Raw genomic sequence first — 25,379 nt, forward strand, 5'->3', positions numbered from 1 at the left:
GTTTTTTTTGTTTCAATCGTATTTATCGCATTACTCGAATCGTCGAATCGAATCGAGGAAATGTTCATTAATTAGCGCGCCGCCGCTAAAAAACGCTGCCGGATAATATCGAAATGCGGGTGTACACGGTAAGATCTACCGATACGACGAGTACGACCTCTCGATTGTTTGCGAATAAAACCGATTCGCTACAAATGCAGTAACGTATGCACCCTCAGAAAGGATTTCTAATAACAAGACGAAAAATATTCTTGACTAATTTAATCGTATTACAAGTATAAAAAATATGAAAATAAAACAATTTTTAATTTAAATCAGTAATTTCTATTCTTCTCTCTCGAATTAAATAAGATTGTCTTACTGTCTTCAGACAAGAGTAACATATACAAATTTATGCTTATATATTCTTGTACGTAGAATAATTTGATATTAGCGCCACTTTATAGTAGGCTTTGTCGATGTCGACGCATCATTTTCTCACAGTCGCTCGTCGACTCGGCGCTTCTGCGTCCTTTATTTCGATAAAACGGCCAATATTTATGTGTTGCAATCGAAAATCGGGAAGGTGTTTCTGTTATTTACAATGAATAAGTGCAATACTCTACAAGAAATATTAAAAGATATGGAAATGTAAGTAAGTATATACAATATACTTACTTGAGAAATAAGATTTGAGATAAGACATTTCCATATCTTTTAATATTTCTTGTAGAGTATTGCACTTATTCATTGTAAATAACAGAAACACAGAAACACTTTCCCGATTTTCGATTGCAACACATAAATATTGGCCGTTTTGTGCAGATTCTACAAATTCTCTTACAAGAATAGAATAAGATGTCTTTTAGATCTCACAATATTCTTAAATCAAGAATATTTTGAACTTGCTACAAGTTTTTATCGAAATCCTTCTGAGAAAATTAATGAGATAGCACCAAGATTATTTTAATCTAGATTTTCGAATTTTCTATTCAAGATTAAAATATGCTTCTTTTCAATAATAAATATGATTATCGCTATATCGATCTTATTTTATGATAGATTAAAGAGTAATAGCATTAAGTCCAGAAATCTTTTCTGTGGGTGTGAACGGCGTGATGGGATTACTAATGCTTCGCGCTTTTAAATTTTACTAATAATGCACGAAGAAATAATACGCGATGTTTAATTAGCGAGTCTTCATTATTCTGAAATTCGTATTCAGCTTTGAAACTGGAGTAACAAGGGCACTGTAGATCTATGAATAGTGAACAAATTTTAATTACTCTTGATGGGTACTTGTCTCCAATATTGAATTTCAAAGCGGCAGTTTCCGTCAGCTCCTCGCAAACATAAACTCTGAATAATTAGCAAGGTAAAGACTGACCATAGCGTACACTATAACATATTTACTTTCTGTTTCGCAAAGTTTCTGTTTCAGAAAGTTCAACGTGATTTCTGACAGGGTAGAAATCGCGTTCTGCTCGGTGATCGATGAAACAATTAATTGACGAATATAGTGTGGTCAGCGTGATCTCGAGGAATTCGGGTTAGCAGAAATTATTCGACGGCTAAATCAGTTACGATTACAATCCGTCCGCAAATCGAGAGAATCGGATTTCGATAAGGCGGCGCATAAAATTGGAGAGTTGTATCAGATCGGAGGAGACATACGTTTAGTCGCGCGACTCCGGGTTTAATAAAGTTACATGCTTTGTCAAACTCAGAAAAACAGCCTTGTCCACGTATAATGATAGAAAAAGAGAATTTAGAGACCGTCCAGAGCTTGTTCTCCACTCGAACAAGAACGGAAGAATCGATATCTTGTTTTTTGTAAAATAAATATTCTCTGTAAAATAAATTTGCTCAGTTGCATATTATTAATCAGATTAATATATTTAAAAGATAATTAAAAGGTAATTAATTTTTGACCAGTTAATATTCTTAATTAATCTTCAAGCTGTAACCTATATAACGAAAGAAATCATAATTTTTATAAATTATTTCTTTCCTAAAATTATGAATTAATGGAAAATTTTTTTCAAGACTGTCTTCTTCATTCTTTATCAAAGGAAGGAACAATTAGATAAGATTGACATTGTTAACTCGGAAAACAAAGAAGCTGAATTCTCTCAAAGCGAGGATTTTATCTGAAAATCTTTTCAAAGCTTGTAGAACTTTCACAGATTGGGACCACCGCCTACATTGAGTGAGCGAAATTGACCGATAAAAACTGACTGCTCCCAACTTCCAAGAGCTGTTTCGACGGACTATAATTACCTCGGATTTATCGCTACAATTTCTGCGATAGCAGAATAAACGAGTATGCCGAGCTCGAAACCGAAAGCAACCAGACAGGTGTCGAGAACACGCAACTCAACGCTATTACGCTTCTCGAACATAAATTTATCAGTTTTTCTATTTCATGTACCATGCTTTAGACGTGAAATAAGCGATCGACAAATATCGTTCGCCGTTCATTTCATGTAAAACTCATAAATCTTTGTAGTAATGATACCGTCGATTGATTCAAATTATCAAATTATTTAATGGACGTGATATGGATAGTTCCACGTCAACCATCGTTATATGAATTCCTTAATAATGCAATTATATTTCTATGCATATTGCCAAATGTATAAATATGTAAAACTTGAATCAATTAATAGCAACTGCCGTTACGCTCAGCAGTGGCAGTATTATAACGTGTTCAAAACAATTCACATATCACACTGCTGACAAATTCCGCAGCTAAAATTATGTACTAAATTTATTAAAATAAATAAATATTAAAATAAGCGTTCGACCAGATATTACCAATGACAAAAATATTGATCATTTGTTTCGAATTCTTCAAAACCATACAAAATTACATTACATTAACAATACATCACCACGTAATAGCCAGGATAAATCAAAGATTGCAACACAACTTACTCCGATCAGTCAACAAACATTTTGATACACCGGCGAAAAATCGCGGAAACTTTTGACATCGCGCCAGCTAGTTTACGTATAGACAGCGCTGTCACATGTAAACGTCGGTTTACTGGCGTCGGCCAGAGCGAACAAAGAATACTTTCCTCTCACGAGATGAGAGCATCGAGAGGCGAGACTCTCCGCGAGATCCCGCGGAACGGGCGCGGGTTCGGGAACTGCCGACTTCGACAGTTGGGGGAAACTGTCGGCGCTCTCTGTGTGACGGGGGTTTCCTACCCCCCCTTACAGCGTGCGCCGGGCACCTGACGGCGGTCGGTCGACCCTCCGGGGGAGCTCGATCCGCACCCGCGCACCCGCGCAAACAGTACCCGCGCGAGCGAGCGTCTCGACGCTCTCTGCGCTCCACGCTCGCCGCCGTCGGCGAGCCAGGAACCGCTCGCGTTCCCATGACGACACGCGTGCGTCTCCGTTCCCCGAATCCCCTCCTGCCACCCCTGCAGAGATCGCGAGCGCACGCGCCACTACGGGCACCTCGTGGCAACAGGTTTTCGAGCCCGCGTAGTCGGTTCGCCCGGAATCAGCCTGGATTGGGGATGCGCGAGATCGATATAGATCGAAGCGGCGCGTGGCGAAGGACGCGGGAAGAGAAATCAGATTATGGGGTTGCGGTGCGGTGCGGTACGCGGCTGGGTTTGGATTATCGTAGCCCCGTGGATTTTGAGGGAATAATGTATGCCTGAAGGGAAAAAGTGCCGGGTAGGGATTACGATGAAATATCGCGGTAGTTTTGCGAGCGCGGCAAGATGCCGGGTTTCTTTTAAGGCGCGATTTTCAGGCGACGATGTGGCTCGGGGACTTTGCCGAGTGGAGTCAAATCGTTATTACGGCGCTTGAAGCTTACGATATTCCGTTCGGTTTAGAATATATTCGGGTTTATGTCGCGAAGAATATAGATTTATATCGACGAACTCGTGTACCTCTTAATGACGTATTCTTGGGCGGTTCGCAGTCGGTTTCTCCTTAACAGAGGGGGGTGTTCAGAGGGGATCTTATTTATCGCAATCTCTTTACGAAACTTTGACACATCGTATATCTTTGTAACTAAGGCGAAACTTAAAGTCCCTAAAGTTTAATTCGCGAAAAAACTTCTTCAACCGCTTGTGATTAAAAAATTATTAATATCCTGTGATACCGTTCCGCTAAGGAAATAATGATAAAAGGCAGGATGTATTGGATTCCGCAATAAACAATATCGGATATCTTTCGGATAAAACCGAGTTGGTTTACATAATCGAGCTTTCATTGGATGCAATGATTTTATTGGATCAATACCTCTGCTATCTCTCGTAATACTGCGCGTTGTTTATTTTGAATTAATGCTCTGATATGGAAAATCCATTTATCGGAAAATTCGAAATTACTTATTATCGATACGTACACAGGATATTATCAAAGTAATGATGTGACTGTAACAAATGAAACAATTTCAAACCAACAACATGCACCACTCGATGCACGATTCTCCCAAAAACTGTCCGAGAGAGAAATGATGTCTATCCGGGAAAAAACAATCGTATAAAACTGATTATCTATAATACCCCTCTTCCCTGTCCGTTCGAGCTAGACGGGGTGGAAAGTCATTAAGAGCGATGGGCAGGAACTTCCGAACTTCGCGTGTCTGATCAACGAAGTACCGTCGACGTTTCAGCTCTGACCATTAAGAGGAAATTGCAGAAATAGTGGAAAAAAATGTCTGAACGTTTGTCACCGCGCCGCCCCAGGTCCTTTCGGCAATTCTCAGTAGGCGGTAACGAGGTCAACAGGACTCCCCAAGATCGATCTTCCGAGGAAACGGAACTCTCCCCGAGATTGATCAGCAGGTGATAGATATACGAGGGGGAATGCCTTTGATCAGTCCCGCGCGTTATCGTCACGAAATCAGTACTTCGACCTGCAATCTCGACGCACTTGACATGATTACCATGTGCTCGTAAACCTTCATCGGCTCCTACGGAATCGTGCGGTTTAGCAGTATCCGCAAGAAGATTAAATGTATTGCGAAATGGAGGGTTTAACGGATTAAAAGCAAATTCGTAATCAAGAAGAAATTAGTCACATTACCTTCTAACGCGATTTACTGCACGACGAAACAATGTTATTTATTTTTACACAGTTTGGCAGTATCTTTATTGATACGATATCGTAAGATATATAAGTCACCATGTGAAGATACAAAGGGATCAATCGGCCCTTTATTTAGATAACTCGTTTCGTGTCCGTAAACGCACCTGGGGTGCTATCCAAGTTTTCTCAATCAACATCTTGCAAACCACCTGGTACACTGTTAGTGATTATAGTCGTAGAACCAATTCCTTGAAAAATGTTATACCATTCTACAAGAATTTTTTTTATTTAAGAATACATTACCATCGAGTGCACAAATACAAATACAAATGATACTTATATTTATATCTAATATTCTTTTGTAACATTTACATATTTTCCAGTAAGAAAAATTCGATTTGTTAATATTCTTGTTAGGAAACAATGTTGTTTCCTAGAAAAATAAGCAATCTCCAATGCGGTTCCTTTACAAATCAAAATCGTTTTGTAAGATGAGCACAAGTACTTTAATTACATTAATTATTTATATCTGCTGATGATTATATATCTACACACGTGTGTAAGAATTCGCAAAGTAACGAAAAAGCGAGTTTTAGTGATGGTACGTTCAGTTGAGGCTCAACCGTGAGACGTCAATCAGCATGCAGAATCAGCTGTGTCAGTAAAATCGATACAACACTTATTAGTACGTCAAAGTACCAAATAGAAAAAAATTACCTTTCGTATATCGACATTTTCTCTGTCGATGTCCACAGGGGACGCAGGATGCGAACAAATTGGCTCGAAGTTTTCTCTATGGAAATCATTCGTCGGGCTTCCCTCGCTCTAAGCGCAAAAAAGCCACTAGTGACTCGTTCCTTTTAGCGATACCCGAACGATTTATATGATTGCGAATGTTGCTCTTCGAAAGCACTGGTATGTTCCGTGCTTGGATAATTAATGCGTCAGTCTTTTTGTCGCTCAAATAAGATTTCCACCATGTCAAAAGACTCGGAATGCAATTAACTTCGCGTCTGATATGATCTTTTTCCGGAAAAATAAAACAAGTATTGCCAAAATGGAATTCGCGTAGAATATAATCGCGTATAATAAATAATCTTGTAAGACTCTTCAGAATAAAGAAAAAATAATGTGAATTGCGGAAGACTCATAAAATTGATAAAAATGGATCATTAATTTTATTTTGATGAACTATAATTAAAAGTTTTGTATCAATCTCGACGTAGTAAACAAACAGTGTTTTAATAACAGTGTTTCTCGATTCAATACATTTTTCGTCCGATTTAAAAAATATTTGAACAACTGTCGAGTTTTAAATATTTCATACGCGCGTTCCGCAGAATATTTTATACTAGTCAGTTTCGTATTTTATTTAACCTGCAAATGTTTAGGCCGTAACATTGTCTGTGAAAGAGAACTATTTACTAAAAATTGCGACGTGGTTTATCTGACGGCGAGAATATTAATTTACCGAAATACGATGTCATTAGCAAAACATGTATCATATATACTGCGGTCGTTACTGTTTTCTCGTTAAATAAATAAATCACATAGCCGAATATGAATAATGAGAACTATCACAATCTTGTTTCAATTATCGTTTTAATTTATCATTACTCGACATTATTTGTATTTGTTGACACATAGATGACTGATTGAGAAGAGCTGTTTTGTTCAATAGCCAAAAATCATCATGACAAGTGAAAGATTTGTGTTTCCAATTTCGTCAATTTATATTTTGCATTAAATATCAATGTAGATTATAAGATTGCCAAAATCCAACAATTGCAAGGTTTACATCAAGCTTGGCTTGTCCATTGTCGCAAATCCGCGCGATGTAACAGAAAAGTGCCGATGCTGTATTTGCGCTCATTACAAGTTTTTATTGGAAAGTTACGTGGAACTGCGACGAATGCATTTCGCGTCGGTGACGCCGAAATTTTCACGGTTCCCTGCGTTAACCGCAAAATTCCATTTCGCAACAAATCCCTATTTCCGATCGGTGAACTTCGCGGTTTCACGAATTATGCATTTGACAGCTTCACCTAGCGGTGAACGTATATCTTGTATTCACGGGCGGTTTTGTGTATCTTGCATCAACCTGCTGCGCTATCGTGCACTGTGCAGCTCAGCGTTTCTCTCCCTCGCCCTTTTTACCCTGGATGTTACATGAGTCGACAACCACGTGCCATATAAGATATTACGTGTTATTAATTTTTATACATCTGCTTTCTTTCTTTATTTCTCATTTATGATTAATATTTAAGTTTTAATTTATAAACTCTTTATTAAATTCCTCATTGCAATTTCTCCAATTAGAAACTACAACAGGGGATTTGCGTATCTTCCTTTCTTTCACGTCACTCGAGTTACAATTAAAAGCTTCCAACGCTTCTTTCTTTCATTATGTCACGTCCCTCCTGTTATACATTTTATTAATTCAAGCTTCGGATTTTTTCGTCAATTGTTGCAGAAATCTCCGCGTACGTGTCCCCGGGGGATACGCCGTCCGAGCATTTAATATACGCGCCCCTTCTATATCTTTCTCTCTCTTTGTTAGCCCCGACTCTTCCTTTCTCTCGTGTGCGTGGGTGTGCAACTCAACACGCATACACACAGACAGAAGGACGAAGCTGGCAAAGTCTGCCATCGGGCGTCCCACTGCGAGGGGACCCTGGAGGCCGGAGTTTATTAGCTCAACCCCCGGTTAGCGATGGCAGTGACGTAGTAACGCGTATAAAAAGATAAGTGTCATCAACTAAAAAATTAATAAAGCATTAAATGGGGTAGGTAGCGTACAACGCGGAAGGGTGGTGTGCCGCGCGTGCCGACATGGCACATACTTAACACGGTAGACTGAAAGTTGTTGATTCCACGAAAGGTTAACTAAATGCCAACCGCTGAACTTGCACAACTCGCTAGAAAATAATAAAACAGTAACTGGTTGAAACCAGTTGCAAGTCGTTGTGTTAATCTCGGTGACGACATTTTTGCTGGAAAACAAGGACGCTCATGTCTCACGCTCGAGATATTTCCATTACCGAAACGATGCGCAGCAATTTTGGGAATGGAACAAGATATCCCGTAATCCATCATCGACCGAGTCGCGAGCGACTCCAATCCATCGCTATCGGCGACTGGGGTGTCCCACCGAGCCCCCCTTCCGCCGCTCTGGCAACATAGACCTCGCAATACAGAAAACACATAGGGGCGCCTCCAGCCACATAAACGAAGTGTGTTTCCCTGCCACGAAGAAGATAGGGGACCGAGTAGAATCCCCTCGGCCAAAGGAAGAAGGAAGGAAAGGGAACGAAGAAAAAATGCGGGAAGAAGAAGGAAGGAAGAGCGGTTATTTGCACACCACGAGCGGTCAGATGACTTCGTTTGTGCCATCCCTCGCTGGCAGATGTTGGACGTCTTCCTGACACGGGACCACGTACGGGCCTCCCACTCTTTTTCTCTCGCGCGTTTCCAAAATGGCAGAAGTACACAAAGTACTTAAGGGCGTGGACCGTTCATCCGACCTGTTCATCGTAGGGCCCGGATGAAGGATCTTACAGGTAATTCCATACGGTTCACCGTGATGGAAGAGATTCACTATGGGACAACTGGGTGAATACCTCCGGCTCTGCATAATCATCTTTTCGCGTTCGCCGAGGTGCATTATAATGAAAGATAAACAGACGTAACGGGATTTTAAATGAGAACCCGAGCCAAGGAATAGGAGAGCTGCTCTATGAATACGACCCCGTGGGGACCGAACGAAATGATACGAAGGCGAGAGTTATTCGATGAATTTGACGAGCCCGAGGGAAAAGAAAGAATACGGAGAAAGGAAGGAGACTTTTTTTTTAAAAAAAGAAAAGTTTTCCCTGTTGCGCGATTTCGAACTCAGAGATCCTAGCATCCGTATCTGTCGTTCGGAGATACGCAAATGCTCTATGGAGAAACATAAAGCCGTAACAGTCGTAACGTTGACTAGCGACGAGTGAAATATTGACTTCAGTGAAGCCGCGCAATTTGATGAGGAAAATCAACGGGCGCACGGTCGAACTGGTGCGAGATGCATCATCATGTTCGAAATAGCATATCAAACACATCGCGCGCATTTAATCCCTTTAGTCGATCGTACGAACACGTACTAACCGATGACCGTACAGCACGCGGCCGACTATTTTCGAGAGAAACGCGCGCGCACAATATCGAAAACCAATAATCAACGACAAATGTTGTCCGTCCGCCGGTCCCCTCGTCACACAGCGTACGCTCTGATCTTCCAGCGATGTAGTTTACACTCGGTCTCGATTAGATTACACGGGGCAGAGCAACAGGCAGATGTGGGATTAATCTCCGATGCAATTTATCGCGCCCGCGCTGCCTGAAAGAGTAATTCGATATTGTCGACTGCGGACATCGCGCGAAGGTGCGAGCGGGTTCGCGCCTTCGCTTGTTACACGTGCGAATTCGCTACGTATCGGCGATTTATGGGAAGCTAAATGATCGCCGATTATATCAGGCCGATAAGAAACGTGAGACATAGACCTTTGCAATGCCCCTTCGATCATTAACCTTCGAAGGAATAACGACGCGATTATAATCGCTTTCTCTCGAGAGGCTCTGTATGCATATTCCTCGATAAAATGGAACTCGATGGATTTTTAATGTTTTGTTGACAAATATTTTGTTTCCCGATAACGCGACGCGTTACGTTAAAACCGAATCGTTATAAATGCAGAAAACAAAATCTAATTTATTTCTGCACGTTAAGATATTGATGATATTAATCATGGTCATCTATAAGTACTATAAGTAGCAGGACTGATTAATAGATTATACACTATTAAATCAACTATCAATAATAATGAAATATCGATTATACTGCAATATGTTGCTACATAAAAATTTCCATTTACTGAAAACTTTAATTTTTCGCTAACGAGTTTCTCTTATCTTCTTTTGTTTCAGCCCCTGACAGTTGGAATAATTTCTTTATGACTCGAGCATCGTTCCTTCCCTGAAAACATCGTTTGTTTAACGACGGTGTAGCAACGATGTGCGCGTGAGGATCTTTTGACGAAGCAAGTCTACATAAATGTTGATAAGCAACGCGGGGCCACGACGAAATTGCAGCAGCAGCAGCAGCAACAGCAGTAACAGTAAAAGAAGAACAAGAAGAAGAATATAGGCGAAGAGGCGGAGTGGAGTAAGAACGGTGAACGAGAAGGGGGCGGAAAGGGGGTCCGAGTTCGTGACCAGAATAACGTCCAAGCCTCTCTCGTACGTTGGTGCATGCAAGAGCAAAAGGTCCGAAACGATTCGAGCAACACTGGTACCGTCTGGAGTCGGCGATCCTCGCCAACTGCGCGATTCGCGCGGCGGGTACACGCGCCGCTTCTCTCGCAGCGTGGAAGCTCCGGGCAGCCACCGCGCGACGACGAGGCCTCCGATAAATCGCGCTTCGGGGGTATCTCGTAAGAGAAAGCGAACGGGCGATCTCTTGGCCTTGCACCGTGCGCGTTACGAGATAGACGGATCCAGGGAGGAAGCGGCCACAAGGAAGTCAAGTATCACTCGGTGAAGTGAATATCGCCGAATAAAGTTGTTCATTATTAGCGCGATCCATTTAAAAGAATGGACGCAAAAGCTAAAACCAGACAAATCCGCAAACAAAAAAAAGCGCAAAAAGTCGGATGCATATGCGTGTCATGAATTTTAGAATTAGTACGTATTAAAAAAAGGCCCATACGTGCGCAGCATAGTTGAGATGAATTATAACAAGTTCCGTGAATTCAAATAATTAGCGAGATGCGATTGCAATCGGGGCTGAAAGTCGAGTGTACACGAACTGAGATCGTGTTTTTACACGATCACGATTAAAGCCGCGGAGTCAATTATCGCGATCGTGAAAGGATTATTTCGCGACGAGAAAAGAGAGAGAAAAAGATTCTGTAGTATTCCATACTTCGCTTTGGTGCCTACTTAACGCGACTCTGCAATTAAGCCGTAGATCCAGGATGATTTTATTGAGGAGTACCGGAGGTACAGTTAATCAACGTCAATTTAATTAAGTGTACTAGATACCAGCCGGCGCGTCCCAGCATGCATTTCCGGCGTCTCCGAGGAAGGACCGCACGCGGTGCACGATGGTGTCTTTCCTCTGACTTTCCTCGCGTTGCCTTAGTATCGTTTTTTCCGTCATAAATGCCGGCGTAACGCGATCGGCGTAACGAGGTCCGCAGGCACTACTCGCTCGAGATAGATCGCTCCGGGGTCGTGTTTAATTAAAATATTTTCTCCAGACATCGCGCGCACACACACGAACAATCCCGCTTGTCCTATAATCGTGTCGCCGTAAAGTGGAAATCCACTGCAATCTCTCTCTCTCTCTCTTTTTCTCTCAGTTCAATAGATGCTTTCGATAGTCAACTAGATATTGTTACATGAAAATCAAAATATGAAAAACACTTCTATACTATATTATAATATATGTAATTCTGTAAACGACATTTATATCTTTCATAAAGCGTGAAATGCATATTATTCATATAAACTTTCTAATTTTATTTGAAATTTTATATATATTTTTTGTTAGAAAGTACGTATGCTTCGCTAATAGTAAAGCATATCTTGTACTAACAAAATAACAAACGGCAATTATCTTTCTGTTTGTAATGCTGTTCTCATCTGAAACGTCCAAGGATATTCTATGAAAAATGGAGGGAGGCTTTAACGAACGAGGGGGGAATTGATATATCTAAGCGCGTAAGCAGTTTGGCAAATATCCTGGAAATCGGCACGTTTCGCGTCGGGACTTGTGGATAAGAGGAAGAAGGTGAGTTTGGAACAGGGGAAAAGGAGCAGAAGAACCGAAACTGCTTCGTCACGTGGCGCAGCCCAACTTGGCACTGTCAGGGCCGAGTGATTTATTGCCCACCTTCCCCCTGCCCCGTTAACCCTCGATATTCTGGTAGCGCACAATGAGAGCGGCCGAGCGCTCACCTCCATCTTGCCCGCCTCTTAAAACCATAATCGACTCCGCTCTTACTCCCGCCTTTCACTCCTTATTTCGCAGGGAAATGCTGATTATCGGCGCGAGTTGGCATTACGAGTCGGGGGGACAGAATCCAGGAAAGTTATGGAACGAGCAGGTTTCCCTACGTAACCGGTATCGCCGACTCGCGTTCCTAAAACACAGATTCAACTCGTCGCGGGTTTTATATTTAAAACGGCTCGACGCGAGCGCGCGATGCATCCGAGGCTTCGTACGATCTCATTTCAGATATCTCCGAGACATCTCATTCAATTTTGCACCTTTAAAAGGAGATTACCCCTTTTTTCCGTGCCCGAGATCACGCATGACGTCTCCCGGTCTCCCTTATTCATCTCTCCCCTCCCGTCCGCTTGGCTTTTTTGCTCAAATGCCCCAGCACTGAGGAGACTCTGGCATACGCTTTGTCTTTTCTCCTTTTGTATCTTGTCAAAGATCGCGCTTCGCCGTTTTCTCGCAATCTCCGCTTTATGCCCCGGTGGCTTTCAATGCGATCACGGTCCATTTTATTCTTTGTCGTGGCAAAACGCGAAGACATTCGCGAGAGGCACTCGCCATTCCACTGATTCTTTCTCTCTATTTATAACGAATTGAGCACATATTATTACCAGTGAAAAGTAAGACAAGAATATAATGTTGCTATATTAAGCAGAATGTTTTATTCATCTGTTTAAACAAAGGTGCATACGTGAAATAGGATAATGTGTATATATTGGTGTATTAACGAATTATATAATAATTGGAAGCCTGCGTATCGACACAAAATCAATAGGATTCAAATCGCAGAACGCAGATAAATGTCAGATTCAGATAGTAATTACATAATCAAAACATGTAGATGGACATAACTCTGAAATCACGCGTAACATGCTAATTATTCTCACATGCGTATTTGATTAATCTCTTTTTATTAGACTTTCGTCGAACACATTTCTTCTACTACCGCGATGGCTTTAATTAACGATGATGACTTTGTATGAGTTCAAATGACCAAGCTCGTACAAGTTGCGTATTAAAGATAATATTGAGATTTCGAGCGAAGAAGCGCTTAATTGAGCAAGCTGGAATTAATTAACAAGATGCATACTTGGTACGCGTAAACGTTTAATTAGTGCTGCTCTCCGTTCAGTGGATGGACGCTGATTAAATATAACAGGTCTTTATCTTAAGCTGGAATTCGCAGTAATTAACTAAGTCTGATCTCCCTTTGAAAAGATTAAAAGTATCAAGGAGGACACGTCTGTGCACTGATTACGGGACACTTGACTCGTTCTTTCTTTCTTGTATTGTAATAACGCCTATTATTATGCAAGAGAGGATATAGCTTTTATTACACAAAGATTACGAGGAACACACAGGTGCGAAATACAGAGGGAGAGGTCTACGTTTTAAAATTAAAATATAAATGTACAATAATATTATCTTTCCCTTTTTAGTAGCGTTTACTTTAGCTATATTATTTAATTATATTAGCCCTACGTTAGCCTATATTCCCTACATTCCCTATATTAGACTCGAAGCTGCTTATAGAGGGATTTACATATTTAGTCGTCGTGTTGAAAGAAGCGATCATATCCAATATCAGATAATAACAAGTAAAAAACCTGATCGCGATGGAAATTGAATAGGTATTGCTATTGAATTCATATTGCGATTTACGTGGAAGATATTCAGAGGCTCTTGGGGAATATTCGAATCGACCGGCATAAAATGCGGGAGACGCGCGGATCATTTCGAGAACCGCGTACGCGTAGGCCTGATTAAATATTAATAACCGAGAGGAAGAACACGCGTGGAACACGCCTCGAATCCACTTCGGCAATCGCGCGAACGATTTCTCTGCGGTCCCACGTACGTCTTATTCGCGGTGCGGTTCCTCAGCCCGTAATGAAATGAAACTTTCATGCGGGAGAGCGTCCAAGACGAACGCCGACATCGCGAGATAGACTCGTGTTACCGGAGAAATCCGCGGTGGACGGGTCGTTTGATAGAGCAATTTCAACTTTCTCGATGATACTGTAAACTGTTGGCGAACGGCGGTTGGCGTGCGCGCGTTCGCTCGCTCGAGACGGGAGAGATACGAGACGTGTTCTCGTAACTGGAAAGTGCAGCGACTCGATGCCCTATAATCATCAACGGGTCTCGAACGTCCATGTTCGATATTTTTCACGTTGTTCCGCCGCGGAAATCAAAACCTCGCGACGGTTAGATAACAAAAATCTCCTCGCGCAGAAAATACGCACGAGCCGCGCGAGATTTTTCTATACTTTTCCGGGTTCGTTTTACGCGGAGAGAGCTATGCAGAACCGTTCGAGTGTTTTACGTGCAAACACAGCGATGTGCATTATACGCGCGAATATATAAGTCCTCTGTGGCTCTCTGTGTTTGAAGCTTTTTTGGTACTTCATTTTTCATTCCATCCGCACCGCGCGTTCCCCGTACCAGCAAAACGTTTTTCCGCCAACCAAATTCGTACGGCAGAGGATTAAATCCTCTGTCAGATCGAGCCTACATGAAAATTCTAACCGACTGCAAACCGACGGACGCATACCAGCTCTATGCGCTTTATAAATGCCAAGGTCGCGCTAAAGCAACTCTGAGCGATTCCACAAGTCGGTCGCTACCGACGATCCTCCCCCGTAATTGCATAGTTTGTATCACAAAGACTTTCTCTGCCGGTGTTTCCATCAAAGGCGAGCGAGCCAGCCACCTGAAAACCTCAATACAAACGCCTCTGTAAATCCCGCCGACCTGTTCTCCTTCTCTTTCTCTCTCTCTCTTTATATATATATATATCTCTCTCTCTCCATCTTTCCGGTGACTCGTGAAAGCTCGTGTCGAGGGAGCGATCGGGGAATCGAGTGGAGAACAAAAGGGAGGGGCCCGGTTCGCACGAGCGACTCTTTTTCGAGGCTGGTGCCCCCGATAATCGTCTCGGTCGGGCTGCGAAAATATCAAATGCAAATGGCTCTCTTGCAGATAGCGGGCTCGAGGCCCCGCGGCGTTTTCTCCGCAAATCGGTGACGAAGCCATAAACCGAATTTCTCCCCAGGACAAGGAACGCGCGCGCGCGCGCTCGAGGAGATGCCATAAATATTCATTTGACGTCGCGACGCCGACGTTTTAGACGACGACGTCGTCGCTCGCGCGTGCAGGATCTACTCGGTGCTCGCGATGTACACGGTGATGCCTCTCTCGTCGCGCCTCGGAGAGGAATACTAAGCCGTTCATGCAGCGAATGATGTATCCCCGGTATTTGGAGCATAAAAGTGGTGTACCCTCGTCGCGGAGTACGAGCAACGGCATCGCGCAAGTGGGTCGTATTTACAGGCTTGCCGCCGGTCTGCCCTAAGTTAGGGTTTACTTTGAGCCGTGAACTCTCAAAGTTAAACGTACAGCATGCGATTGCACACGTATAACTCAGCCTTAAGAATCTCCGTCTAGATGTGTCGGATGATATCTCGCCATTGAAACTCATACACATGCTATAATCCAGACGATAGTGTTATAAAGGACGCAGTGGCGACAAATTTACAGTCGCGAGACGATTTATTTGCTCGAGATTTATTACTCGAGAGTGAGAAATTGCGGAAAATAGAACAAATCTCAGTAATTGCTTGGTTTTTCGGGGTTGACATCAATTAATTGAGTCAGTTGTTGCATTCATGATTTTTTCCAGTTTCTTTGGATACGTTAGATCGTCGTAGACGATCGAAGACTCCAAAGTCGCAGTTGTGAGTTAATATATAACATCAAGGCGAAGCCTTCATAGAGCGCATACGAATGCGTCTCATGGTCGTCGGACTCATGCATAAATGCGTTGCTCACATTGTCAGACGTTAATATGTCATCACGTGGCGACATTGTAATTCCGCTCGACATGTGTCGGTACCGCAACTAATAACGTACCAGACAAAGAGCATACAACGTCGCTGAGTGAAACAACACTTTCCAGCCCGTGCGTATCGTCAAAACAACTTCTGCTAAAAAAAAGAAGACGAACAGAATATATTATCGAAAATAATTATAAATTACGATATTGATCTCGAGAACAATTATGAAGCGGCAGAAATGATGGATCGCTGGTAGATCCGCGAAAGTGAACAAGGAATAGAAATGAAAGTCAAATGCAGACAGAATGGCTTCGTTGGGTTTAACTTTGAGGAATAATATCTACTAAGAGGCTTCGTTGCACTACACGGTATTTCCATCGGGCTGGAAAGCTTAATTAAATATCTCGGTACAATATTACTCACCGTAAAACCGATACCCACAGTGGCTGCGAAGTTTCCTGGTTGGAATCTTCCGGTATCGAACTGCACCAATAATGAAGTCTTCCCGACCCCACTATCGCCGAGAAGGATTGTCTGGAAGCACACATGTGAAATAATTGCCAAAATTGCGAAAATTCAACGATTTTGTCGACGGTATAAAAAAGGAAATATAATAATCTATCTCGATCCCAGATTTTTAAAGAATTCTTTGATGATCAATTTTAAACACGCGTATCTCCTATTTTTTCCTCCTATATTAATCTCCTATTTTATTTTCCCATTTTAGCGGACCACTCTAAAACTTCGCTAAAACCTCGCTGTCATTTTGCATTTTGCAGAAGGGAACGCAAGCGCGAATACAAAAGTTTCTAAAACGCGCTTGCAAACGTAATTACGAGCATCTATCAACTTTCTGCCGGAAAACTAAAGTTGGTTTGTGCCTCCCGAACGCAATCACGCTCCTATTTCAAATTTGTTTGTCCACCGGATACCTGGTACAAGCGGAGAAAGAAAGAGAGAGAAAGCATCGTGTTGACGACGATGAATCGAATGCACCAGTCGCAATAAACCGCAACAGTTCGCGTCATCGGCTGCAATGCTAAAGTCGATTGCGACGATAAGCGAGCGAGCGCTTGTTCTCCATCCAATATCTGTTCGCACTGCAATCGTGACGCTTGTTGTAAAATGAATCGGTGCTGCAGAATATCAACATTGTTCCTCTCTCCTTGCACAACTTTCAGCAGATAGCAGACCGAGCGCCGATCTGTTAAACGAACACAGCGAACTCGCTGCCAATATTAAATAAGGAACATAACATATATATATATATATATATATATATATATACAGGGTGTCCCGGGTTTTAACCGACAAACTGCGGGAGCATATTCTACTAGTGGAAATAAGAACAAATTCTTATATCGAGTTTGCTTAGAAATGCTTTATTACAAAGTTATAAACCAATATTGAAAAGAAATATGAGATAAGTAACAACGGAACATAGTGTAGAATTTGGAAGGTCGAAGATGTTTATGTTATGTGTATTCACATGTCTTCATGTTCACTATGTTGAAACGATTCAGTATGATCGTTACTTTCACAACAGTAGCTGTTAGATTTCAATCGTCGTGTGAACTAGCAATTACTATCAGAATGCCAAAAGTGTTTTCAAATGAGGAATACACTGATATTGATTTCGTGTACGGATTCTGTGACGGAAATGCACGAGCTGCCGTACGAGAGTATCAACGTAGATTTCCTAACAGGAGAGTACCAGATAGATTTAAAGCAACGAATTACTAATTCAGTTACTGAGATGCAACAAAATTTTCAGGAATGTCGTACCGTAACAAATTCTGTACTACGTCGATGTCTAGCTTGTATCGATGTGCAAGGACAACATTTTGAAATGCGTCACTAAATCATTGCGTAGATAATTTTTATTTTGTGAAAAAATCCGTTGTTACTTATCTCATATTTCTTTTCAATATTGGTTTATAACTCTAATAAAGCATTTCTAAGCAAACTCGATATAAGAATTTTTTCTTATTTCCACTAGTAGAATATGCTCCCGCAGTTTGTCGGTTAAAACCCGGGACACCCTGTATATATACCTTCCGTATTATAAAAGTTACAAAAATTTATGAAGAAACCTGGCGTACAGATATCCCTCGCTTTCATCTTATCCCTTCTAATAAAAAAATTTCATCTTTCTTCATTATAAGTTACGATCCGTTTATTCACGAGTCGTATCACCAGTCCGGCTCAAGTATCAGAGTGCATTTTGCAAGGTAAGCTACAACGACTTTACGACTGCGAAACTGTAGCGGGGGGAGGAGAAGAAATCTAGACGCGACTTCCTCTTGAGCGTTCCGCGCAGGACTACCGTCGCGTCGGACAATGGCGCTTCTGGCAGAAGATTGATACGCGCGTTTCGAGTGTATCGTAGCGCGCGCACGCGAGAATATCAATGCCATCACCAAACGCCGGGACAAAGGGACGAGGGTTGGCTCGGCGCAATAACGCAGGTACGTCTGCGCTATGGTGCGCCGTCTGGCAGGTGCGCCTCCATTGTCCTGCCGCAGGAGAAGGATCGTTGGTCTTTTCCTCGTAAAACATCATCGAACGGGCAATAAGTGGTCGAAACGACACCCGCTCTTAACACCCCTGGCGTGCGCGGTTTTACTGTCGACGAGAGTGACAGAGAAGAGCACGTGTCTTCGCCAGATATTGAATATAAATACACTTTTTATGAGCACACCGCCGGCAGTTTTGGTGCCGATGTTGACGCGTCGCGCAACGAATTCGAATATAACCGTCACATGCAAAATCTAGAGAGCTATTAACATTGATGGATATTCGTTACGCTCGGGGATAAATTCTTCATTTAATTCTGGCGATTAAACGAAGATATGAAATATGTAACGTGAGCTAAATATTTTACAGCACGTAAAATTACCAATTACACGAGGAGGAACGAACTCGCGACTATCCGTGAAACTTTCTCGCTGACGCAAAGATAACGTGATTTCGACGTTCAATTTCTCATCGCGCGGTTAAACGTTCGTGGGCGTCCTCGACAAGTACGTACACTCCGCTCGCACCGCAAGCACTTTTTCAGGGAAAGAGAAAGAAAGAAAATTCCTTTTTATCTCTCGTTTTATCGCGACTTGTCACCGCGTTCAGCAGAATCATCAATAGAAAGTGTCTCCTCCAAGTTCGCAATCAGCACTCGCGATGAAAGACAAAACGCGCGCGGTCCGTCGAGAACGACGGCAGGAAGTGTGAAGGGCTGCTGAGAGGGTCACGAAGTGGGACACTTTGATTCGCGGCGGTTTTCAGAATCTCGTTTTCCGGACGGGAGTATCTCCGGCTGTCGGGAATCCTTACCGTGTCACATCGGCCGCGAGGATTTATAATCCCCGAGCCTCCAGGCGCCGTCCCCTTCGCGGAGAATTTCCATTGAAAGATTCGCAGGACCCCCAGGGGGTGGTCGTGACGAGTGTCGGCGAATGTGTCGGCCTCAGGGGCGGAGAAACTTAATTCACTGCCCTCCCTTCCCCGTCTCTCTCGCTCCTTCTCGCTGCTTCTCGCTCCCTTCCGCGTGATCCCCCTTCTCCCGCTCTTTCTCTCTCGTTCTCTCTCTCTCTTTCTCTCCCTCGCTCTCTTCCAGCTGGTGTGATCTACCTCTATATTCTCCCCCTTCCCGTTACCTCTTCCCGATGGAACTCTGTTGTTTCTTTGTGGGTGGCGGTGCCGCCGACGCACGTTTTCAATTAATTGCCGGTAATCGCCCTGGGTAAGCGAACGTCAAAAGCTCGCTGCGAGCCTTTCGTGTGTGGCGATTGCGTTGCGTGAAAATGCTCTTTAGAGGCTATTACATAGCGAGTTACTATCGAGCACCCGAGACTGTGAGAATTATGTCTATTATAAATAAAGAATTGTCGAAAAAATAAGACGCGCGGAATAATCGTGACTGTATAAATCAGTTTTATTTATTGAAACTTTTTATCTTTAAACGAATAAACACGCGAAATTATTATACGTATGTCTTGGATTATCTTCGTTGAAAAAGATTGATGTTGAATCGATCACAATGCCTGTAGTTGAAGAGCGTTGACAGACATTACTTAAAAGATCGAGCAAATCTCGGCGCCTTTTCGGACGTGACCGAGCGATCAGCCGGACTCCATCTATCTTTATCGGTGACGGAGAATTTATCGACGGCAATAAACTCGCGATTCTGCTTCTTACAACCAGCACGTCTTTCGCGGCCGCCGCAGAATCCGGTCGATTAACGATTTCGTCCAATCAGTTACGATCGTATCTTGCATCTCAATCACTGGCGATTTACGACCGTTGCGTTTTGAACCGCGTAACGAATGTATACGATTCTGTCACAATTGCGCCCGTCACAATAAAGATTTCCCTTGGATATCTTTGCAAATAATAACGCAACTCCAAATACAATAAGTAAGACTGCCATTCATAAACGGATGACGCGTCTCCAGAAGAAATTTATGCATGGATAATATAGGTAACGTGGCATTCAATACGTCGCAATCGCATTGTGCATGAACTATTGTATAAAGTTTTTTCATCCGCATTAAACTGCACTTTCTGGTGCAGAAATTGGATTTTTTCATATTTTTCTCTCCAATCATGTATTGATTTCTTGCCAACACAGTCCGATGTAATCCAATGCAGGCAATAAACCTGTAATCGACATAATGTTGGATAATCCGCTTTAAATATTCAAGTCCTGTTATTAATAACATCTGCGAACCCTTCTTAGTCTAATGCGTCTTTGGACGTTATGGTAACGGAAGTACAAGGCTGAATACATGATCGGCTACGTCATAAAAGTGCGATCGTAAAACCGACGCACCATGAAGACAAGCCGTAAAGATTTGCGGACGAGATCTTGCGGGATTCACAGGTCGTCGCGATCGCCGATAATACTACGGTCCTGCCAAATGAGTCTTTCCTGTAACAGCGGTTTCCAACGGAGAAATCGTCCTGTCGACTCTCGCTCCGGCGTTTTGGCATTCTCGTATGCTGTTTCACGATATTTCTTCAATAAAACGTATTATCATGTATTATAGATGCATGAACTTTTGCAATAGCATCGCGAGAATAAAAATAGCTATTCTAGATAAGTTGGAACATGAATTCCTTCCGTCATTTTTAGCGAAATTAAAAGCGCAAGTTTACATAAAAAGCAACATTAATAATATATTACTAATATATTATCTATTTTTTCTATGACGTTTGATAATCTTTCAGACTACGTCATAATCCTGTCCTTCCATAGCAAATTCCTTCAACCAAATGTTTTCGTAATCCAATCCAACGTTATACAGTATTTACTATTGCAATAATTATACTACCGTAAATGTCTTTGCGCGTTCTAAATTGTGCAATGAAATAATCTCCTGGCTCATTCAAAATGCACCATTGAATCTCTAAAGAGTTTAGCGGTTGGCAAAAATATGGCTCGCAGTATACGCCGCGCGTGTGCTTGTGCACAGTTCACATTGCAATTTGCATGAAACGTTTCACGCTCCTGCAACACTCACGCGACCACGGTACATGTGCATCGCAGAGCGGCAGCCGCGTTCGAAAATGCATGAGATATCGCGTTACGCGTACATTTACAGCAGCGCACTCCAAGTTCAAAGGTGTAAAAAAAGGGGGCAAGTACCGCGCGCGGGTGCTCACAGCGGTGCTCAACAAATACGATCTTTAGAACGCAAACGCTAAACGAGCAACTAAATTTGGAGAAGGAATTTTCGTCTCACACATACGAGGCAAGAGAATCGACATGTCGCTCGTAGAAGTTGGGCGGTTCGAAAGTTCTCCATCGATAGATGGTGAGATTTATCAATAGTATGGGAAGGATTTCTCAACAGATGGAAGAGACACATTCGATTGCGACCACCGGAAAACCCATCGCGACGAAGATTTAGAATCCTCGGGATGAGAATTTCGAAAATGTAAGTAGCGCCAGGGAGAACAAAGGGACGCGATGCGCGGAATGTGAGATCCCAGTTGGAGAATGATTTCATATGGCATCCCCATTGCGCGAAATCTACCATGAAGGAAAACACGGCCACCAGCCGGACGGGTTCGGGAGAATATTCGATATCGTACTCGCGCGGAAAACAGAATATTCGCAGGGACGCGTGGGAAGATCAAAGAGAGGACATCCTTTCCATATAAAACATATGAGATCCATAAAAAGGAACAACGGTGATCCTTATACAAAATCATTTCTGTAAGGGAGTTTTTCTAAGGGAAGAAATGCGACGATAAGATCTATCTGATGATTAACGATATTTGCGTGCCGTCAAACAAATAAATAATAAAATCACCATTAAAAATTCAGGAAATTAAGGAAAAATCTTACTCGGTCCATCGGTAAAATATTCTTTTAACCTTTGGGACTGAACACCTCCATTTTGATATTCGTTGCTCGTAGCAGCGAGCTTTTTTCCCCGAAAGCTCTCGAAGACCCAATCGTTCGCATTTTCATGTGCGGCGGCCTTTAGGCGCGGCCGCGCAACAAGGTCGTGTACATTCGTATGCTAATCGCCGACGAGGCAGAAGGAGAGAAACGCGAGAACGAAACAGAGGAGACGGCAATTCGCGTGGTGATACGCTACGGTCCTACGAGCGATAAACGCGAGCGTGGGTTGCTTAGGTGCGATTCGCGCTTGCCGAGATGAAAATCGATGTTTGCATTTTCCCTTCGGTATCCGTGCACCGCGCGCACGTATAATAATAATAATAGATCAACCAGATAACGACGCAGAGATAAATGTCAAATGCATCGTCACAGAGCTCTCGGATATCCTTTTAAATGCAGAGATAAAAAAGACTTGTGTATAAATTATAACAGCTCCATCAGCCTTGAATGGCAATGTTTATTTTATATAAATATTTATTTATAAATATTTATAAAATAATTATTTATATTTTAAATATAATGCAACAAATGCATGACTACAAATTTTAAACATTGATAACTTCTTATGAAGCTATGGAAGTTTTAAATGCTCTATTCTTTTGTTTCTCCAACGCGAAGCAACATTTATGACTGTTGCAATTTTCTCTCCCATTTTTTAGATACTTCTCTCAAGAATTTGTTCTGTTTATGAAAATAAAGAAAATTTAGTCAGAACTTTAATAATACCATTTTTAAACAAACGCCACATGGAACACGAGCGATCTAATGCGCGCGTAAAAATTTGATCGATCGCGAGGTGTCCGCTGTCAAAGCGGTCGCACGTGCCGGTCATCCTAGCTCACGCCGGTGCTCCGTTACAGCATTAAAAGCTCAAACGGTACTCTGCGATCACGAATACGAGCGCCGGCCAGGTTTCAGGACAGTTGCGCCGCAATGAATCGACCACTTGCGAGCACGTGCACGTATGCGTCCAGTTATGCACAGCGACGATTCGACAAGAGGCAATGAGCGCACACGCGTCGCACGTACGTGCGTAGCGCGTTGCACGAGCGCCCGTCGTAATCCGTTTTCGTTTCGCGGCACGTGTTTATCATTTATCTCTCGTAAAATAGCGCCGAGCGAGGCAACATTGATCCACGCGCGGAACCATAGGACGTGTGTAAACGAAAAGTTACGATCGGACACGCCAACGTCCAGCGCCACGAATAACGTCACGGAATAACGTAATAAGCCTAACGAGAGCGACGTCCATCGCTTACCAGGTGCGGACGACGCTGGAGTCCTTCGTCCTCCTTTGTCCAGAAATTCTCGCGTGTACGCACCGCGCGACCATCGGATAAAAATAGACACCGAGAAACGCGCGAATCGCAGAGTGGCAAATGCTCGTTAAGGGGGGAGCCTGCTTTAGAACGCTGAAAATAAGGTATATTTTACGAATTGTTTTTGGAGAAACTATACAGCGGATCATTATAAAACTTTGATGCATTTATTAGTGCATGTTTAAAGATAAAAAAAATTATTTTTTGATTTGAATATATTGTAGAGGTCGTCCTGGAGAAATCTTAGTGCAGCCGCGTCGCCGGCATTGCAAATTGCTGAGCATTCTCCTGCCTCCAAATTTCGTCTAAACTGAAAAATTGAAATATGTTCTCGTTATTTATGAATTCCCATCGTCGATGAACCAAAGAGAGAAGAAAAAAGTTGAAAAGTGCCAAAATGGTGGAGCTTAGAACACAAAAGTACAATTTTTAGGCAAAGTTGTTGAACTTTTTCATGCAAAAGTAATTGTTTAACTTAATGTTTTTATGAATATTAAAGGTTCATCGACGATGGGAATTCATAAATAACAAGAAAATATTTCAATTTTTCAGTTTGGATGAAATTTGGAGGCAGGAGAATGCTCACCAATTTACAACGCCGGCTGCACTAAGATGCCTCCAGGACGACCTCTACAGGCGATATATTCAAATAAAAAAATAATTTTTTTTATCTTTAAACATGTACTAATAAATGCATCAAAGTTTTATAATGATCCGCTGTATAGTTTCTCCAAAACAATTCGTAAAATTATACCTTATTTTCAACGTTCTAAAGCAGGCTCCCCCCTTAAGGCGAAGGCACGTGCTGTTAGTATCGAGTAATGCGATAGCTATGGGTGGTTGGATTACCGAACGGGATTGAGTCGGTCAAGCACAAAATGAACTCGAAATCCGTCGGGTTGAACGAGAGTATTGCCGCACGTGTTTCACATAAATAGGACAAACTCGACATGCAGATGAAAAATACAGAGCGAGAGAGCATCACACAGTTCGAAATCACATTAAACATTCGCACGCAATTAAGAAGCCAATTTGCATCCTCTTTGAAAAAGGCGAGATCGTCCCGACTGGCAGAGACGTTTATTTCCCACGGATTTGTGCGCGAAATTGGGGCGAGATGGAAATACGTTCCGTGATTTCTTTATTCGCGCAAAACCACGGGGAATATCTGCGATAAAAACGTATTGTTACTGTTATGATTATGGTGAGGACACGTTGTGAATATGCTTATCGCGACTCGACAACTGTGACACGAGCAATTTATCAACTACCGCTTTCAAGCCAAAACCCGGGACGAATATCAATCGAGCCAATCCACCCGCTTGATATTTCTGGCGATAAAACCGTATGAGCAACATAGCGGCAGACGCGATTGTCGTGTCACAAAAATTTCATTTTTGCAAATTGATTTTTCTTCTTCCTTCGATCAATCTCATTGCAGCGCTTGAAATCGTAGCACATAAAAAGATATAGACGACACAACTTAAACGATAAGCAATCAGTCGAGCATTGTCCGATTTTAATTCTTGAGAATCTTAAACTTTCTGCGATTTATTTTTACTGCTACTTGAGAAAGTGCGATTATTTTCTTTCATTCATTGACAAGAATAAATGCTGCGAACAATGCAGAATCTTTCCATTGGACATTCCAAAGTACGCAGGTACAAATCAAATGGCATCCAGGAAAATTCACGTCTTATCGACAGGGTTATCGCCCCTGGCTGGAT

The 25,379-nt window shown here is 42.4% G+C and overlaps 1 protein-coding gene across 2 annotated transcripts in view; it reads right to left on the minus strand.

The window, feature by feature from the left end:
* Positions 1-25,379, minus strand: part of LOC105277070 (ras-related protein Rab-37) — a 74,586-nt gene that overhangs the window by 35,675 nt on the left and 13,532 nt on the right. Inside the window, exon 4 of one of the 2 annotated variants that reach the window (XM_011335211.3) lies at positions 16,348-16,458. In XM_011335211.3, the coding sequence (XP_011333513.1) occupies positions 16,348-16,458 (111 nt within the window). Of the gene's footprint in view, positions 1-2,916; positions 3,215-16,347; positions 16,459-25,379 lie in introns of those variants that run through there. The other variant, XM_011335217.3, reaches the window with a different exon arrangement.

Source organism: Ooceraea biroi, chromosome 3, assembly GCF_003672135.1.
Source record: "Ooceraea biroi isolate clonal line C1 chromosome 3, Obir_v5.4, whole genome shotgun sequence".
Classification (NCBI taxonomy): domain Eukaryota; kingdom Metazoa; phylum Arthropoda; class Insecta; order Hymenoptera; family Formicidae; genus Ooceraea; species Ooceraea biroi.